The 19,839-nt window shown below is 41.7% G+C and overlaps 1 protein-coding gene across 1 annotated transcript in view; it reads left to right on the forward strand.

Moving 5' to 3' along the window:
* samd12 (sterile alpha motif domain containing 12) overlaps positions 1-19,839 on the forward strand; it is a gene marked incomplete at its 5' end in the record, with an annotated part of 85,694 nt that overhangs the window by 30,001 nt on the left and 35,854 nt on the right. The window contains one exon of the mRNA XM_080045244.1: positions 6,988-7,128. Within this exon, the coding sequence (XP_079901370.1) occupies positions 6,988-7,128 (141 nt within the window). The remainder of the gene's footprint in view (positions 1-6,987; positions 7,129-19,839) is intronic.

Genomic DNA, 19,839 nt, shown 5'->3' on the forward strand with positions numbered 1-19,839 from the left:
TTGCGGTCGAGTATGCCTGTATGTGTATTTTTAAGCCTTATGGCTGACATGTTGAAGTATCTCAGGACTCATGATTTGGGCTAGTCATGCAAAGTTATGTCACTTGAATAATATCGGGTTGGGCACTGGATAGTTTTAATGATGGGCTTTTAAGAGGGAAGGGAGGGGGTCTGAGGAAATACATGTTTACTACTGAGCTGGACGGAAAATCAGGATATCTTTTTGCATTGATTTGAACCAGTGCAGTACTTAACTGCATGGGGCCATCCCCTTTTTTTCAAGGATATGTTCTAATATCATTACTTATCATGAAATAGCCAATGTGTGCAAAAATCACAAGTAGTCAAACTTTTCTTTTTTCATGGGAAGAAAATGTTTTGTTGTTAGTTTTCATTTGCTTTACGTGAGGAAAAAATATGCATTTGATGAACAAATAAAAACACAATAATAATGGAAATTTTTATCTACATGATATATTCGTAACATCCATATATAATTTAGTTTTAGGTTGGATTATTTTGAATAATCTCCAATTTTATTAAGTAGGTAATGTGTGAGCCTTAATCACCACACATATTTGATTACAAACTCTGTGGCACAAAAATGTGGGACTATAACAGGATGTTAGCTTTCTGAAATCACAGGCAGCAGTCTTTCCATAGTGACCAAGGAACGTCAGAGTGGTCTCTGTAACTCGCCCAGTTTTCTCCACATTACGGCTCGAAGGGATTTCAGTAATATTTACAGAGAACGCCCCTTAGAGAGCTGTCCAAAGGTTGTTAGCTGTGGCTAACCAATAGAGGTGTGCTATAATGACCAGCAAACTGAAATGGATCAGTAGGGTGAAGTCAGCATGAGGCCACTGCTACTGTGACAAGGGGATGATTAAGGCTGCTTATTATTTGTGTGTGTGTGTGTGTGTGTGTGTGTGTGTGTGTGTCTTTTCCAGCTTGCTAGACTTGTTTCATTTCTTAGACTGAACCCTGTTCTCTCTTAGATCATAACCGGCCTCCTCTCCTACATTCGGGAATAGCATTAGCATTGGATCACAGGTGCTTAATGGCTGCAGTGGCCCTCTAACTGCAGGGCTGCAAGCAACTGTGTGACTGTGACAGTCACCATTTACTTTAAGGGCTTCCAGCTGTGCCGTATCACACTGGGAACACCACTGAATAATCTGCCACAATCTATGTTTTGTCATCGTCATCTCCTTGAATCCCAAGCTGTTCCTGTACTTTTATGTTTTTTACTTTTTTTTATTGAGGGGAGGGGGAGCCTAACACATGTGGCAGCAAAACGTGTACTCATATTACCCAGCACTCAATACAAGATCACTTGCTTTTGTGCACTTGTCAGAGTGTAGTGCAGGTTTGGAGTGCAGTTTGCCAGATGCAAGCGGGCGACATTTATCCCCGAGAGGACGCACATATGGGCACACAGCTGCACAGACAGATTTGACAAATATGTGTGACTGGTGTTGAAGATTTACCTAAGGTGAAGCGCTCATAGAATACAGTACGTTATTGCACCGTGTTGCCTGTCTTCAAGCACAGCTGCCAAACCGTTTCGGGGCCTAAAAAAAGTGTGACTTTCTAAATTAAGAGGTAGAGTTGGGGTTAAGTTGCTGCCTCTTTTACTACCTTCCTTAACCCGTGGCTGCCTCACACATTGCCATAATTAGTGCGGCATTTTGGCTGTGTGTGCAAAATGCAGAGTACTTTTTGTGGATATCCATGCTTGTATGTGTCCAGTTGGCAAATTATTCCCCAGTTTGCACGTGCTTTATGTGACGTGTGTGTGTGTGTGTCTGTGTGTGTGTGTGTGTGTGTGTGTGTGTGTGTGTGTGTGTGTGTGTGTGTGTGTGTGTGTGTGTGTGTGTGTGTGTGTGTGTGTGTGTGTGTGTGTGTGTGTGTGTGTGTGTGTGTGTGTGTGTGTGTGTGTGTGTGTGTGTGTGTGTGTGTGTGTGTGTGTGTGTGTGTGTGTGTGTGTGTGTGTGTGTGTGTGTGTGTGTGTACAGATGCACTTTAAGCTCCCATTCATCAAAGCCGTGCTTGACGTGCCAGGCTGTAGCTGTAGATTAATCTGCTGCAGCCCAACACTGCTGCTCACACACCCGCTCATTAATCTAATTACCAGGGACAATGTGTTTCGCTTGTGTACTCACATCAGTGTGTATCTGTAAAGCGTGTGTGGGTGTGTCTACATGTGTGCCCGTAATTAGTCTGTGTGTAAAAATACATTCAGTACAATATAGCTGATTATCAATTTTTTAGCATAGTTTCATTATGGTAACTACTTTCTAATGAATACAGATTATGAATCAGAGAGGGGTGTGCTGCAGGTGACCATCACAATCAAGGAAATAGTAGCTTGTGCTACCGACTAGCAATCCCTTAAAACAGTTCATCAAAAGTTTTAGGGCTGAACATAATTGCAACATCCCCAGTTTGAGTCCAGATGGGGTCCTCTCTTTATCACCATGGTTCCTGATTTAAAACACTTTGGCATATACAGTACGTTGATCAGACTCTACAAATTAAATTAAACAAACGTTCTCTTTGCAGCAGTCAAATAGCCTACCATAATGTTTCAGAGGTACTGCTGCTAAATGAATGGCTGCTACTTAATTAAGTAGAGTACAGTTAGAATAGAGTAAAGCTTTAATGTCCCCAAGTGGCAAATTGGAATACAGACTGCGGTCAACAATAACTAAAAATAAATTGCAATGAGAGTTCACTTATGTTTGTGCCACATCAAGCAGATGGATGACCGGAACGTTCCGTGTCTGTGGCTCTGACTTTAAATTGACTCGGGTGACACACAGTTTGTTTTTCCCAGAAGGCTTTTGTTTTTCTGACTGATATGATGAAACGGACGGATCCTAGCGAGTGTTAGAGCTGACTGACATTTCCCACAATGACAACCCAAAACTTAAAAGCTTTGTTTCTGATGAACAACCTCAGTGTTAATATTTTTACAGCTGGACTGCACTCGCAGGCTCAATATTGAATGATGGCATGAGCAAGAAAATGATGTTATTTTGGTAAGCATTCCCTGTATACAGCAGGTTTTTGATGGAAACCTGTGCTGATTCACATTACATTACATGTCATTTAAAGTTGTAAGTCCAAAGCGACTTACAACTGGAGCACACATTCATACACTGATAGCAGCAGCTACCATGCAGGGTGCAAGCTAACTATCGGGAGCAATTTAGGGTTCAGTGTCTTGCCCAGGGACACTTGGACATGTGGCGGGGAGACGGGGGATTGAACCACCGACCCTGCAGTTGTGGGTCGACCGCCCTACCCACTGAGCTTCACCCCCCTCATTTTATTTCCAATCCAATCATCATAAAATACGCTGTGGTGAGAGGACCACCGATGGAGTAAATGCATGGAATAAAGAGAAGTATTTGTTACCTTGTAAGACAGTGCAGTGATTGTGCACTTTTTCTATAGAGGTACATGCCAGCCTTAACTTCCCTGCTGTTAAGCGGAAAAATCGACAACAGTGTCACAGCGTGAGTGTGTAAAACATGGGTTTTGGGTCAAGACTTCATAATGATTTTCTGCCGTGTCTTCCTTTTATTTCCAAATCGTCTTTTTTGTGTCGACTTGCCAAATGAGCTGAGGCTTTGCTCTTTATCATAGTGCTGGAATCTCATAGAATTGACACACAGCCCAACACCACCAAGCGGATCAAATGCATATACCACTACACAGCCTAGCCATATGCAATGCCTATTACACCTGATTCACAATTTTTTTTACCAATTCCAGAAATTCCACTTTTCTTTAAGCATCCCTCCCGTCTCTTACCTCATTTATTTCTTCCCAACCAATTTCCTCTTCTTGTCCTCCTTGTGGCCATGCTACACTGCTCACTGTATTAATTGTGCTTTGAAAAAAATTCCCAGCTGAGAGAACTGGGTGGGAATTGTGAAAGCCAGTGGCTCAGAACTGCAGGGTGCCAGAGAGTGAAAGCTTGGACTGCTTTCAGGAGCTGTTCCACTCCGCTGATAATGGAACCTCGGATCGGGCACGACTTGGCACCCAACCCGGAGAGAGCTGGCAGTTTGTTTTTTGCACTCCTCGGCGAGGTTCTCGTATATTCCAGGCATCCGCAGTACTACCACTCCACCTGCTCACATTAATACACTTCTTGTTTGAAGCAGTGAGAGGATATCAGGCCTGATGTATTAAAAACCTCCACGGGAAGTTTGTTGAATTAAACATTCATGCTTAATGCATTTAATGGCCCTTCGCAAATCTTGACTGGAAGGTTTCATGAACCTGACGTTTAGTTTAGTTTCCTGGAGTTCCTGGCCCTTTTTGAAAAAGCTGAAATACCAAACTTGAGAATTGCTTATGAATTTAGATTCTGAATATTGATTTATATATTATATATTGGGTTTTCAGAGACCCCAGGTGTTAATCAGGGTGAAAGGAAAAGCTTGACATTTGTTAAATTTGCACTCTTGCCTCAGCTTGAGCATTGGAAACAGTGTGGAACCATCCAGGCTGGTTCTTTCCAAATTTAACCGATTCTGCCACTCAACACTTCACTGATAACATGTTATTTAGCCTTTGTCGAATTTGTAAAAAAAAAAAAAATGTCCATATTACAGGGGATTTTTTGTTGTATTGAGTATTTTGTGAGTATTTCCTGGGTGTTGGCTTAGCTTTTGACAGAACCAGGCTAGCTGCTTCCTTCTCTTTACAGTGTCTGTGCTAAGCTAAGATAGCACGCTTCTTAGATTAGCTTCATGTTTAACCTACAGGCTTGAAAGTGGTCTCAGTCTTTTCAATAAACTCTTGGCAAGAAAGCAAATAAGAGGACGTCGCTCCAAATACAATGGTTTTTCCTATAATATAAAACTGCTATCCGTGTTGACAGTACTTTACACACAACATGTATTGAAGAGGTCTAACTTGGAGACATCCAGGTCTTTCTGCAAACATGAGTAAAGTCGCCATAAACCGATAATAAACTGTACTTTTCATCATAGAAAATAAATATATATTTGTTCAAGTATTGCCCATATGGCAAATAAAACTAGAGATATTTTCTTATTAGGTGTAATGGTCATTTCTGTATTTTGTGAACTTTATCGAAGGTGCAAGCTCAGCATCTGGCCAAGGGAGGGCTCATCACTTCAATACTCTTTTACATATTTATAAGGTCGGAATAATGCAGTTATATTATTTTCTAACACAAACAGCAGTGGTGGGGTCTTTGGGATCCCAAACAATGAGGAAGTAAAAGCCAATGCCAACACAGCACAAGAGAGGAAAACTCTCTACATATTCAACATAAGAACGCCTCGATAAACAATCCCCAGAGCTCGTAGACGCTGTGTGAAGCCATCTGTTTATCTCTCCGGTATTTAAGGGAAACATTACTGAAGCAGAGAGAGAGAAAAAAAAAGTGAACCTCTGTTGCCATGCCGATCTATCTTCAGTTACTGGAAGACGTGCCAAGTGATGGTTGGTCAATATTTATAGACTTATAACAGCCAGCTTTATGTGCACGTCGGTTTTACACGCCCCGTTCCCCCAACTTTTTTCGCCCTCCATCACACTTTTGATTCCCTAGTCCAATTTCTCTTTACACCTCACTATTCTTTACAATTTATATCTTCCCCTATACAATGCCTCTCACACTACACTATTGAGCCGCTATGACTCTACTTAGCTCCCCAGTGTTTATGCAATGGGTATTTTCAGCGTAATTTTGCCATGAAGCGTCCTAACTATGTGTGGGATTATACCCCCCCCCCCCCCCCGTTTGAATGGTGCGCCAAGAGAAGAGCTTCTTTTGTTAAGGCAAGAGAAAATTGGTCCAACACAGTCAACGTTGCAGCACTATCACTTCAGAGTACTTTAGTAGCTTTTCCAACTGCGCATTGGTAGCAAAGTGGTAGTGTGGGGCTCTGCGTGCCCCTAACGATGCACAATAGATCATCTAAGTCAATAGACGTGGAATTATAAAGCGTGCTTTTCTCTCATTATTGTTCTTAAAAACAGGGGCTTGTTGTCGATATCCATTTTTTTGTCAAAACCAGTGACTATCTCCTCACGATACCGTTACCTGTCCTACTATGTGTGTGTATGGTGAAAAAAACAGGGTTAAGAAACAGCGTAGGCTTTGTAAACAGGCACGTTGCTAGTAACTTTTTTAACTTGAATCATCCAACCATAAACAGAGATAAAAAATGAAAAGTGGAAAATCGAATAGTAGGGAGAAGTGTGTGACGGACTCATTTCCATGAGCCTATCAAGACTGATCTTTTCCCCCCATGGCCGTCAACTAATCAGAGCCAATTCCTTTCCCAGGCAGTGATCGGGGGCGCACAGGGAGCTCTCGGGGTCCAACATAATGCCTAGTAATTACCCTGAATTATCATCACCCTATCACCCTATATCTACTCACCACCCCACGTGTTACAAAGGCACCCATAACAAGCGTTGCTAATCACAGCGTGCCAGCAGCCTCAAATCCCTCTCATTGAAACTGATTGGATGATTAAATTATGGATTTTTATACAAGATTTCACAATTAAGGAAGCTGTGAGGGACTCTTGCCCAAAGGGGAGATACCGTGCCGATATTCATGTAAAACGTGTGCCTCTGTGTTTTCAGTAGAATATGCTTCACGTTGAGTTGTGCTGATGGGCTTCACGGCAAGTTTCACACAACAGGGGGAACGGCTCTTAAAACAATGTGTTTTTACGTTGCGACCTTGAAATGCTCTCTCTCTCTTAGGAACCCACGATGCATGATTTGTGCGGCTTCAATCTTTCTCGAACGTGTTTGTTTGCGTGTGAGTGCGTGTTTGCGTTTCCTCGCTCAGTTCTTTAAATAAATGCTTCATCTTTCTGTATACGCTTTTGAGAGAGTTTCCCATCTGTTCATATTGAATTCCCCACTGGCCCCCCTGACCTACAGCCAATTGTTTTGTTTTTGTTTGTGTTTCCGCGTGTAGGACGGGCTCTGATGAGATTAACAGACAGAAAGCTGGAGAGAATGGGTATCATGCAGGAAGCCCAGAGGCAGCACATCCTGCAGCAGGTCCTGCAACTTCGCGTCCGGGAGGAAGTCAGGACCCTTCAACTTCTCACACAGGGTAAAGGCTTTTTTTTCTGCATCCATTTCTTTTACCCCCTTTTTTGAAACTCAACCCATCTTTAAATATATGAGAGGCACACTTTTAACAGTTCGCCATAATATTATTTATCGCATTCTGCATATGATTTGCTTACACAAGCTTAAAAAAAAGGCAAGAAAGGTATTTTAGAGCACATGCACTGTCTGCATCCCTCATGGGTAAAAAATGATTCACCAGCAGACAGACCTCTCACATTCTGATAAATATTCCAATGAGTTCCTGTGCAGCATTTATGTGCATGCCATCTGTCGTCATGGCAATCACTGCATGTTTTAAAGCTCGCAGGAAGTGATATATTTTGAAAAATGGTTATGCAACCAGAGGACTCAACATTTTCTCCTTTGTGGTATCCTATGGGGAAAGTGATCTGTAAATAGGTAAACTACTCAAATAATATTTTTTTACACATGGTAAGTGCATTTGTAAGTTCAAACCAATACAAATCGTGCAAACACATTAACAGTGAAATGGATAAACATGGAGTGGATGATTATGTACAGTGCATGCATCCATTAACATTGTATACAGCGTCCATAATTTATATGGAACGTTTACAATATATTCTGTATATCTTAAAGAAACAAGATTTCTAACTAAGCGGCTGTTTGGTGATGAGTGGTATTCACACTGTATGACTGATTAAGGTGTTAATCAGAGTGATGGGAAGAGACAGTTTTTGTGTGTGGTTGTTTTGGCATACAACGCTCTGCAGCGCCCACCAGAGGGGAGAAGTTGGAACAAGTTGTGTCCGGGGTGTGATTGGGTCAGCAGTGAAGTTTCCTGCCAGTTTCCTCACTCTGGACAGGCATGACTGTTTTAGGACTATTAATACCCAACGAAGGAAACCGAGATCTGCACTTGAACAGTGTACAATTCTCTGAATTCAGAAAAAAATATTTTCAAATATGAATTATTGCCAATAGAAATAAGGGATATGAATACCAAATAATTTGACTATAATTTGAAAAATGTATCATTTTCAATGTTATCTAACAAAATATAGCTCAGTGCGCAGTGGTGGAATAAGTCTTCAGATCCTATTTTTATGTTGACATAGTGGTAGTATTTTTTAGTGAAGAGAAAAAATTCACAATTGTAAGCATCGTCCCTCCCTCATCATCTTTCCCTGTATGCATGCACACACTGTGGCATCCTGCAGTGTCTTGCTGTTGCCAATGTATCGTTGCTTTCTTCACACACACTGCACTTGTCACATTTGCACATTGGATTCCACCTTGGCATCTTTCATAACAACAGCCCCCTACCCCCACCCACACACAACTTTTTCCTTCTTACCCCCTTTGATTCTCAGCTTCTTCCTGTTCTAGCAGCTACAGTGCCCACTTCCATGGATGCTATAGCAACTCACTCCACACCACCACTCCACACCTTCATGACTTCCATCAGCATCTGCCATCTGCCCACAGACTCTCAAACAGGGCTCTGCCACAGGGAAAGAGAAACATCTTTAACTTTTCTTCACTCTGCCTCGAAATTCTTCAGAAAACATTTGGAATTGTGATAAAGAAACTTCTATTCAGTCCCCTAGCAAAATTGAAAGAGAACGAGAGAGTGCGAAGGCCAGAAAGTTCAGCTGAGTGATGACACTCTTTGCTAAGGGCTACTCTCATGCCTCCCAACCCCTTTCCTCCTTGTGCTCTCCGTCTGCCCTCTCCTCTCCTCTCCTCTCCTCTCCTCTCCTCTCCTCTCCTCTCCTCTCCTCTCCTCTCCTCTCCTCTCCTCTCCTCTCCTCCGATGGTATGATAAGCGACAGCCTACCAGCCCCAGCAGGAAGCAGCCCGTAAAGCATATATGGGCCTCTGGGAGACAGGGAGGACGTACAGAAGAGACAGAAACTTGGTCAATGTAGGAAATGTGAAAATGGATGAGACAAGATGTGGGGGACAAGGAATGTACAGAATGTATTGTTTTAATTGTTTTATTCAGGAAAATTGGGCGTAGCCTACATGTTGTTTTTTTAAGAATAATTACATGAAGCTAAAAAAAATTGATAAAAGTGTGGATAGGCTCGATCTAGTTAGGAATAAATTGAGCGAGAGAGATGTGAAAGTGAGAAGGTGGTATTGAGATGATGAAGAGGAAGCAAGAGTGAGGGAAAGTGGCTACAGTGGGACACAGTAGGTGACAAGAAGGTAGGATGAGAAAAAAGAGAGGAGAGTGAGAGAAAGAGAGAGAGGCAGTGAGAAAATAGAGAAAAAGTAGTGTGAGGAGTGTGAGAAAGAGAGGCGGTGAGATAAGGAAGCCCTACCTTCTCTGAGATCTGATGCAAGACAAATACCTATGCATTTTGTAACCCAGGTTACCAGATCCTAACAATGAAACTAGTGGTCAACTGCAGTTTCTTAAATAGGAGCTATTCAAATAAAAAAGTCAACTGTGGTTAAATAAATAGTATAAATATACACAAAACGTGTGTATTAATACACATTGTTCATTCTTTTTTTATTAAATGGACGTGAATGTGTTTATTTTCAGACTTGCGGGTGACATTTGGTGAGATGATAGTCGTAACCTAGTCTGGAGCCCTGCCTCTTATGTATGGTCATATTGTAATCCTGGAAGAGACCAGTCCCATAGAAATGTTTCATCATAGGAAAAGGTGATCACTCAGAACAGACCAGCCGCCAAAGCAAATCTGTAGAGAGGGCCTTTGATTTTAATGGGAGGTTCCCCAAAAATGACATGACAGCTGCACATAAAACACAACTGCAACAGTGCACAGCCTAAGATTCACGCCGTTCGCAAATATGCACAAATAACTTGCAACATGCAACGCATTTGCATCAATACATCTGTCAACATCTGTCAACAACAGCATGACCAGAACCATTGCATAAAAGGCAGGCACGCATTCACACCAGTAAACCATCACAGCAACAGTTTTGCTTTTTTCTTACACTTGGCGAACAACAGCAAAGAAATTCACACAATAAAGAGCTACACCACATCATGAGCTAAACAGCCGACATGATTTGAGACCACTCACCGCTTGATGCTGATAACCATTTATCATTTAAAACAGAATACAGAATCCAAACTAGGCTCATAATCTAACTCCAGAATATCCAATAGAGTAGTGTAACACTTTTTACCACCCACCAACTTGCTTGGGTGATGTATTTCTTAATAGTGATTGGTCTAAATGTATGTGTCGGTCACACATACGTAGTCTATTATATTACACACATTTGATTTAGTTTAAAAATACATATTTTGGATTTGACCTAGTATCTAACATCACACAGATCATAGGGTTAATGTGCAAGATTAAAAAATAATAATTGTAAAACTGAAGAAGGGCAAAGATGGCAAATATGTTGGGAGATAAGAAAAACAGGGATATTAAAATGTATGCGTAAATCTACAGAATATAGGGACAGAAAAAAGGGGAGGGGAGAGAGGAGCACCATCTGCATAAAAGACGCACATCTAATATCTATAACGAGAGAAAGGGGTGCCGAAGAGAGCCATGGAGAGAGCAAGGTACACAATAGGAGCGGGAGCTGGCGAGAGGGAGTGAGGTGAGGTGAGGTGTTGTAATTACTGCAGTGTACCCAGACAGAATTAGCTAGACGGACAGTGATTAACCTTTAAGGCTTTCTAGGCCAAGGGAGGGAAATAATTAGATTTTCCCCAAACTCTCTCTCTCTCTCTCGTTCTCTGTGTCTCTCTCTCGTTCTCTGTGTGTCTCTCTCTCTCTCTATCTATCTCTCTGTCTCTGTGTCTCTCTCTCGTTGTGTCTCTCTGCCATGGGGACAGAGGAGACCGGACGCTCATCGCTTATTGCTTAAACTGTCAACAGAGACGGACTGAGACACTTCAAATAGAAAGTGAAACCCAAACAACAAAAAACAGCTCTGTGTTGAGTGGTCGGCCTGAAAGTGGCCCTTCAGTGCAGAGTCAGTGCAGGGTGCAAAGCAAGGGTACTTTGATACACCATTTACCGAACTACTATGCCCATGTGAAGAAACAGAAAAACAAGAGCTTGATACAGAAGTCCAGATATCGCATTGCTCTGGCTTAATCGCTGCATGGAAGTCTGCTTGCCATGTCGAGTTGTCAGTTTTTTCAGCTGTGAGAAAATAAATGAATAGAAATGTGTTTGATTTATTTTGTACAGAAAATCCTAATGCATCATATAATGCAAAATAAAACCTTATTTTTTTGGACAGCTGATGTTTTTTTTATTGGAGAGAGCTCTCTTGTCAACAGCTGGGCTACAAAAAGGGAGGAAATGAAAACAAGATCAAATCAACATGGAAAAAAAAAAGCTTTTATAAAATGTCAACACAAGAAGAGATATTAAAAGGAAAGCCATTTAATAAAAGATCAATACAAAGAAGAAAACCAATAAAGCAAAGTCCTTTTGAGGTGATTTTTAAAACATGCCACAGGTTGTTGTTTTTTTCGCCCAACAGCTCCTGTCTAGTCAAGTCAGTGTTTTTTCTTGCTAATGCCTGCCTCTGAGACACACACACACGCTCATTGTACAGTTTATATTTAGCCTAAATATGTGTATCCATAGTAACAAACGAAGATCATTCTGCACCTTGAGACAAAATGAAGGGGGATGTCAAACAAAAGCATCAGTCTCCCCTCTGGCAAATTAAAGTGAGTAATTGCTTCGTATTAACCCCTCTGACAGCTCCAAAAAGTCAGTCTCTGAGACATTGGAAAGGGGGGTGGGGGGGTGTTACGATTAATTAGGTTTGTATTCTTGATAATGGCATTTAACCATTCAAAGAGATGTGTTGAAATTCCCCGTAGTCACTGCACTGCAATCTCTCTGAATTAACTCAAAGACAAAGAGTGGAAACAGTGCTCCCACTCCCTCAAAGAAACCAAAAAAGAAAATCTCATTTTACCCTTTCTTTGTATTCAATTTCATGCTTATAACCATTTCACAGTTTTCAATAACAGGCCCATGCCAGTAAATATGCTATTACTGGCTTGTGAAATCATCACTCTTAAAAGAAACTTGAATTACACAGCTGAAAGAGCTCCATGAAAGTGTTTTTTTTTCCTGAGAGGAAAAAAATAGTGCTAATCTCTGAATGTAGACACAGCTTCGCCGTGTATGCTTCATTAACTGTAACAGACACCATTTTGAAAGGAATTACACATAGACATTTTACTTTTTCTCTATACTTCACTTCGTACACTAGTGCCATTTATTGTCCATCAAAGTAAGACATTTTTAACAAGTTGGTGAAGTGATTGGTTGCTTGAATTTTTCTGATGCTTTGCAAGTGGCAAAGAGGTGCTTTTCTTGTACATCTTTGCAGCGCTGTGGCAACGCATAAACATATAAAAGCAAACGTTCATTCACATTAAGTTAATGCTCTTCTTTTTATTCTGTTATACTACATTCTAAAAGGGTTGTTTGCAAGTAAAATATGCTTCCAGTTAACTAGGGCTGCAGACACAATAGTCTAAATGTATTATTAAGCTCACAGGGCGAAGAGTTTTTGTGGCCCCCGGGGCAGTAAACGAGGGAAGCCTTCCTGTTGTGCTTTAGTAGACCCTGGATCCTTGGCACCAGGCTCCTTAATGAATTATCTCTCTCTTCGCTTCATGGCTTCATAAGGGAAATCTCTTCAGCCGGAGAGCTTGACTTGAACAGGATGTCCTCCTCTGTCTACTTTCCACAGGTTTTTTTTTAACTAGTTCAACGTGTAAGAGTTTGCTGACGAGGAAGAGATTTTGAGTGACTGCAGAAACTTTACCGAGCTAAGCACAAATAAAAAGCAAAAAAAGTGCACACTCACGGCTTCCGCGTTGTTCCCCCAGCTAGTAGATTAACACTTCATTTTACAGTCTGGTGATTGTGGGATAACGAGGAGCCAAATCGATAACTTTTTAACAAGGCCTGACGAGAGAACATTGTTAGCTTTTTTTCTCAGAGGTAGCAATGTGCCCTGTGAGCATCTGCAGGATTTGCTGATCTACAGTATCCATATAAGTCCGTATAGAAAAAAATACAATTACTTTGCAGTTAACACAATGGCTCCAGTTTGTCAATTTTGGCTACAGGTGTTTGTGTGTTGTTACGCGGGTTGGTTTCCCAGTTGCATCTCTTAACACAAGTGTAAAGGACAGGGAGGGACCTACCAAACAGGATGCCGGCTTACCTTCGGGAGCGATTTTGGTGTTCAGCATCTTGCCCAAGGACACTTGGGTATATGTGGACAAGAGTGGGTGGGGATTGAACCCGCCATGCCAGTGATCAGTAGAAGTCCCAAGCAAGGGTCTGACCGGGTTGAACTGTTGACACTCAACTACACACTGTAATTTGATCTGATCATGCAGGTCAGAAATCAGACTTCAGACACCATGCAGTTTCTCCATAACCAATGTATTTAGTGAAGGAATGCGAACGGACACACCTGTACCATTTGCCATCGGGACTGAAAAGGGTTATCTTCACTCCCAAAGTATTTATTGAAACCATTCTCTCTGAAGACTTCCAGAGCTCAAGGTGACTATTGTCCTTCCTTTTGGGCTTTCTAGTGAATCAGACTTCTTGCTCCTGTGTGCAGGGAGCCGTGAGCTTTCATTATCCCACTTCTTTCCTCAGGATCCGGCCCCTCTATGCGGAGTGCACTTCCTCCATAGACCTCCTTTGACTCTGTATATCCATCCTCCCCTCTATCTTCTTCCCTTCTTTCTCTCCCCCCCTCCCTTTTTCCTTGCTGCAAGCGAAGGTCAAATGAATTCTTTTTTCATAATTTCCTGTCGGCGAGAGTCCTCCCTCGGCGACTCCGTCTATGGCTCAGTGCCTGAAAGATGTGATTAGGGGGAAGACAAAGTGTATGCCTCTGTCTGAGAAAGTGAATACTATAGTTAATAGTTTTTTTTCTTATCCATATAGATGTATACGGTTGTATTGTACTATCACAGTGAATAAAGTCTCCCACAGTTTCACTTTGACTCTCCTGTGAATATGCATACAACGTGGATGCCTTGGGTTGACTCTGCACATTAGGGGCTAATATGGGCTCGTACTCACAAAGGAAAATGTCATTTAGGAGCAAATGGCTTCACCGCTCAGACGACGGTGTGTGCTAACCTCGCTCATTAACGCTGCGGGTCTCTAGGCGCCTCAAGCTTGAATAACGACATCCACAAAATAGCTACACACCTCCAGATGCTGATCGGGTTTTTCTACAATACAGAGAGTAATTGCGTCTCCTGTTGTGTTAAAGCCAAGGCTCCTTTCACCGAGGCATGAATTAAAATTGGTCTGAAGGTAGAGCATTTATTCTGTAATACAAGTGAATGGAGTCCAATTATGATTTTGAATTAAGAAAGTAAGGGGAAAGAAAACGAGCATAATATGTAACATGGCATATTGAAACAAATCCCTCACTTCCCAAAAAAAAAAATTCATCCCCACATGTAATTCTCCTTAACATGCACTGACGTCTTCCCGCTCAGGGCCCCCAATTAGAGACTTTCACCCTCACTCCGAACACTGTGGACTGGACTGCCAGTCGTACATTTCCCCTTTTTTCTTTTATAGGGAAAAGAGCCGAGGGGGAGTTAAGCACAGACAAGGTTAGGCGAGGCACATTGCATCAGGTTTTTTTACCCAGGGAGAATCAAGGGGCTGCACTGATACCACAAACCCCACTCTATACCAGTAGAGTCCATCTCCGGCTCTCAAGGACACGAGAGCAGGGTGCAGCCGAGTGTGAACAACACGTGCGGATCTGTTAATGAAGCCGAACAAAGGAGAGAGGACACAGACAGAATTTGAAAAACGCTGTGCGGGAACGGAAGAATTAAAATGAGAATGAAGAGAAATAACCAAAGAAAGATCAACAGAGAGGAGGAGGAGGAGGAGGAGGATAAAGAAGTTGCACAGGTGGAATAGCTCGAGGCACATGCACCAGCGGCACTCTACTCGTATGGGATATTGTTGTGTGTGTGTGTGCGCTCTCAGGTCTCTGGCCTCTGACCCATGGCAGAGGGAAACAGATTGCTTTGACGGGTCCGCTGACATCATATGACATGTTTTGCTCTTTTCCCAGAGTTCTCCAGAGAGAGTCCTTGGCTGCCAGATGTCCAGTAGGGTTTGCAGGCATAACTGTAGCTTCTGCCCTATACTGTGACTTCTATAAAGGGAAGTCTGTAGAGAGAGAGAGAGAGAGAGAGAGAGAGAGAGCTTAAAGCCATCAATATAATATTTGTATATAGATGTGATCTTGCACCACAGAGGGCAAGTCTTTGGCAGAGTGACTGGGTCCCGTTAGTCATGTAAACTTAATGAAGTTCATGAATTGTGCACACACCATGAGCTCTGTAAATGGTATGTTGGTGTGGAATCACAACCCTGGACCCTAACAAAAGCGAACCACGCTGGTCGATGAAACCAAAAAAACGCTCAATAGTTTGCCCTTTTGTGCCTTTTATATAAAACAGAAAGTGGCGGGTTGGGTTTCACTGTGCGGAGCCACGTTCATTAGTTTATAGTGAAATGAGAAGCCATTAAAAAGTCATTGGAGGGGTCGCCTGGCAGGATGGCTGGTTCCACTCTGTCTGCTGCAGTCTCCAGCCTCCCTGACCACCTCCGGACAACCCAGACGGCATGGATGGACCAGACTCCCGAAGCACACACACACACACACACACACACACACACACACACACACACACACACACACACACACACACACACACACACACACACACACACCAAACACACACACCCCTTAAGCTTCCCAGCATTCACTCGTGATCTTACCAACCCTGGATCAATAGCCATAGGACACTTACTGTACTCTGAGACTAGCCATTACCCCGTAAACATGCCTGAGCACTGGCTCCAGACTCAACTTACGGCCGCGTAATGGAGAAAGGAACAATTGCACTAAAGAAGTTGTGTTTTGCTCGATGTTTTGTTGCCAGGCCGAAGCCTATGCAGTTTTGAGATAATACGATGGTGAGCTTATCAGTAAATGCATGATCAGACACCACAATGTGTTCACACTGTATGTTACTCCCTGGTACTAAAACTATGGTAATAATACTACTTGCATCACAATTATATTTTGCTTTTAGGGAATAGAGGATTTTGTACATAGAGGGAGGCGCTACACCACAGAAATAAACATATTGCATACATATATGTAATGAAAGGAAAGGAAATGTAAACATGTAAGAGCATTTTCTTTCATTATTTTTTTCAACCAAAAGTGACTCGTGGTTCATTTACTTTTTGTTAAGTTGTATAATTGCATTACAAAAGGAAAATATGTGCATATTTATGTTTATGGACATTATCAATTAGGCTGTAATATGGTGCAGCAGAACCACAGAAGTTAAATGTATTATTTAATCAGGTATAATATTCATGCAGCTGTAACATCGACAGGACACATTAACTTCTTGTTCACTGCCAGTCCCATTCCACATACTGCCTTCAACATGCATTTACGCTTTACATTAGCCTTTATTCATATATAGTGTATATACAGTATATATAAAACATTTGTATTATTATATACATCTATTATCATATTATATTTCATAAAGACCTCCTTGATAGAGTTCACGCAAACAGTAGTGCATGTTAAATAGTGTAATCACACTGAAAATGTTTCTCATACAGGCGTATTCCCAATGCAGATCCTCTAATTAAAAGTTCAATCTTCTAGCGTTTAGCATTACAAGACTTCTTCCCTTCCTAGTCCCTGCTGTTTGTTAATGTGAGCATCAAGCAGACATTGCCAGCTAAGCTAGCAGCGAGAGTGACAGATATAAAAAGAAAATGTATGAAGTACAAGTGAATCACTTCAGAACACACAGTAGCATAGATGCATAACGAAGCGCATAAAGGAGAGAGAGAGAAAGGTGTTGTGTACAAAGAGGGAGGGATAGCAAGGACATTTTCAGGGAAATGGAGTGCAACGAGTAGGTACATAAAAGGAAATGATGTATATTATGCTAGTCCGGGATCAATTTTTTTTTTTTTTTGGGGGGGGATTTATGGGGGAGTCCGTAGCAACAGCGCAGCACCACACCTGTTCATCCATTATTATTGTAACATCTCTCACTTTGGGGGCAAGCATGATTGATGTGGAGCTGTTAATGACTTTGGGTTGAAATTGTTATTACCACCAAAGTGACACACACACTTTACTAATGCAGTTGGACTTTGTCTGAAAAGAACACCTTTATTTGTCAGCTAATTGCTGTTGCAAATGGATCAAGGGTACATGGAATATTATCATAAAGTATTCCACAATCGGAATTGAAAGATGGAAGCAAATATGAAACTTGTGTCTTGGATGAAACTTTTGAACTTACTGTATTTGTCCTGTTAAATACAAATTTGATTCTGAAGTTTGCATTGCTGTGTTTAATTTTACATTGACTTTGAAACATTTTATGTAATTTTTTTTGACAAAAGCTCCCAACTCAGTGCCTATTATAAGCGATACTGCCTATTGCTGTTGCACCCATGGAGTGCTTCTATTCTGTGATTGTACTTGTGTATGCTTTAATAGCCCTCCTCTTTCCCAATCACTGCGAAGGCATACATGACAGAGACTCATTGTAAAACACAATCAAAATTTAAAAAAATATATAAAAAATCAAAAGCAAGCCCTGCGTGAGAAACACCAATCAAGCCACCCCACATCACTTGTAATTGGTGCCATTATGCCAAAATGTCAGCCTATCTTTTTTTTTCTCGTCAAATTTTTCTTTCCCTTTTTTCTCCTGAACTGTCAGTAATTAAAAGTTAGTGCCAAGTGGGAGACTTAGAAAAATAGCAACTTCAAACTGGTGGAAAAAATATGTATTTTATTGTACTTGTTTGTTTTTTTAACTGGTTGTGATATTTGGAAGAAGCGGTGCTTGTTATTGTTAAGCACACCCAACTGCAGGTAGTACTCGCTCTATCACTTTGCAAGCCACTGTGCTCACGGCTGTGTGTTTTGGGTCATGATGCAAGCAATTAAACTTGACAGAGAGAAATAACACTATGTCCCCGATGACTCATGCCCAACATTTTATTGACCCTGGATGGAAAATTAGCCTCTCAGCAAAAGCATTAAGAGTGGTCTGAAACTAAATACGCAACAATATAGGCTACCCGACAAATTACAATTAACAAAATGGAGACGAGCAGAAATTTGAGTAAGTAAAGAGGACGTTATCGGATTTGGCGTAAACCTTCTGTGCACTTTGTTATCTCAACAAAACACTATGAAGCCTAGCCTATATTATAATTTTGTATTATGAAGATTTAAAAAACTAACCCAACCTATTGTTTGAGAGGTGATATGGGGGGTGGAATATCAAATAAGACAGATAACCCTTGTGGTGTAGCATCATTCTCAAGAACTGGGCTTATAGCTCTGATAGTACTTTGTATTCAGTTCAGGAAATGATGAAAGTCCACTGTGGACATTAAGCAGAATGAATTGTAACTGAACTGTGCTTTTTTATCAACAACACCACTACAGGAGCTCAAGTAGCAGAGGCCTTTCAACTTTAATTTGAAAGACTTGATAAATATTTAGTGGCAAGGGTTGGCGATGGGGATGAAAAATGAATGAGGCGTTTTTTTTTGTAAATAGCTCATGATATAATTATTTGCACAAATCCAATTTTTTTCTCTCTGTGTTAATACTTTTGAGTGCCTGCCCTGTATGTACTGTAGCTGCAAAGTAAGTTCAGAATAATGTCTGAAAGCACATGCACTTGCAGGCCCCCCTTAAGAACAGGTAGCATTTTCCTTTTAACTTTCCCAAGCCTCTTAACCCATGCGTGTTATGTGCGTGCTACAGGGGAGTAGTTTTTTTTTGTTGGGGCTAAACATGCCCTCCATTAAAGATTGTGCTAGTTCACGCAGGGGAGTTATTAGATTGCAGGGGCCCCCTTGCTCCTTGGGAAGAAGTTTCACATCAGGACCAGTTTGTTGCATTGTCAAAAGATTAAAGGCAGTTTGGTGAAAGGTCTTTTTTTTAGCTATTCCACTTGACTGACCCCACCCCCACACACACACACACACACACACACACACCAACCTCCTTTCATTCACCAACCACAAATGCAAGCTGGGCTCCTTGTCAATCTTTTCAAAGCTAGCTCTGTTTCTGTTTGGTCTACTTACATGTCAACGTTGCTCAGGTCATTTCATTTTTTTCTCTCCTCTTTTGTCCCTCTATTCCTTCCCGAGTTGCTGTTTTATTATCACAAGAACAGCAGCAGCTTGAGGCTCGGTGCTTTCTTGAAGACTCTTTCATGTTTGACTTTGTTGCATTTTTTTTTTTTTTTATAAGATCTTTCTCTCTTCTCGTTTTTCATTGTCTCTCTCTCTCTCTCTCTCTGTAAGCCTTCCATGTTCAGTTTGTGTGTGTGTGTGTGTGTGTGTGTGTGTTTGTGTGTATGTGTGTGTGTGATAATGGTGAGCGATCCCTGTGCCCCTGCCAGTCGCCCGTGCTTGAGGGACATTCCTGATATAATTAGGGCTTTTGATTATCCTCCAGACTGACCCCTGGATGGCCTGGCCTCCACGATGCAGCACCGGTCTGCCAGCCGCCTGTGCTGCTGCGGCCCTAATGAGGGACGCCTAGTGTTTCCCCACTGCTGGCTGACTCCCTTGATTTATTGTTTCACTCAGTTCATACCTGCGGC

This window comes from Ammodytes marinus (genome assembly GCF_949987685.1).
Source record: "Ammodytes marinus genome assembly, chromosome: 17".
Taxonomy (NCBI): Eukaryota; Metazoa; Chordata; class Actinopteri; order Uranoscopiformes; family Ammodytidae; genus Ammodytes; species Ammodytes marinus.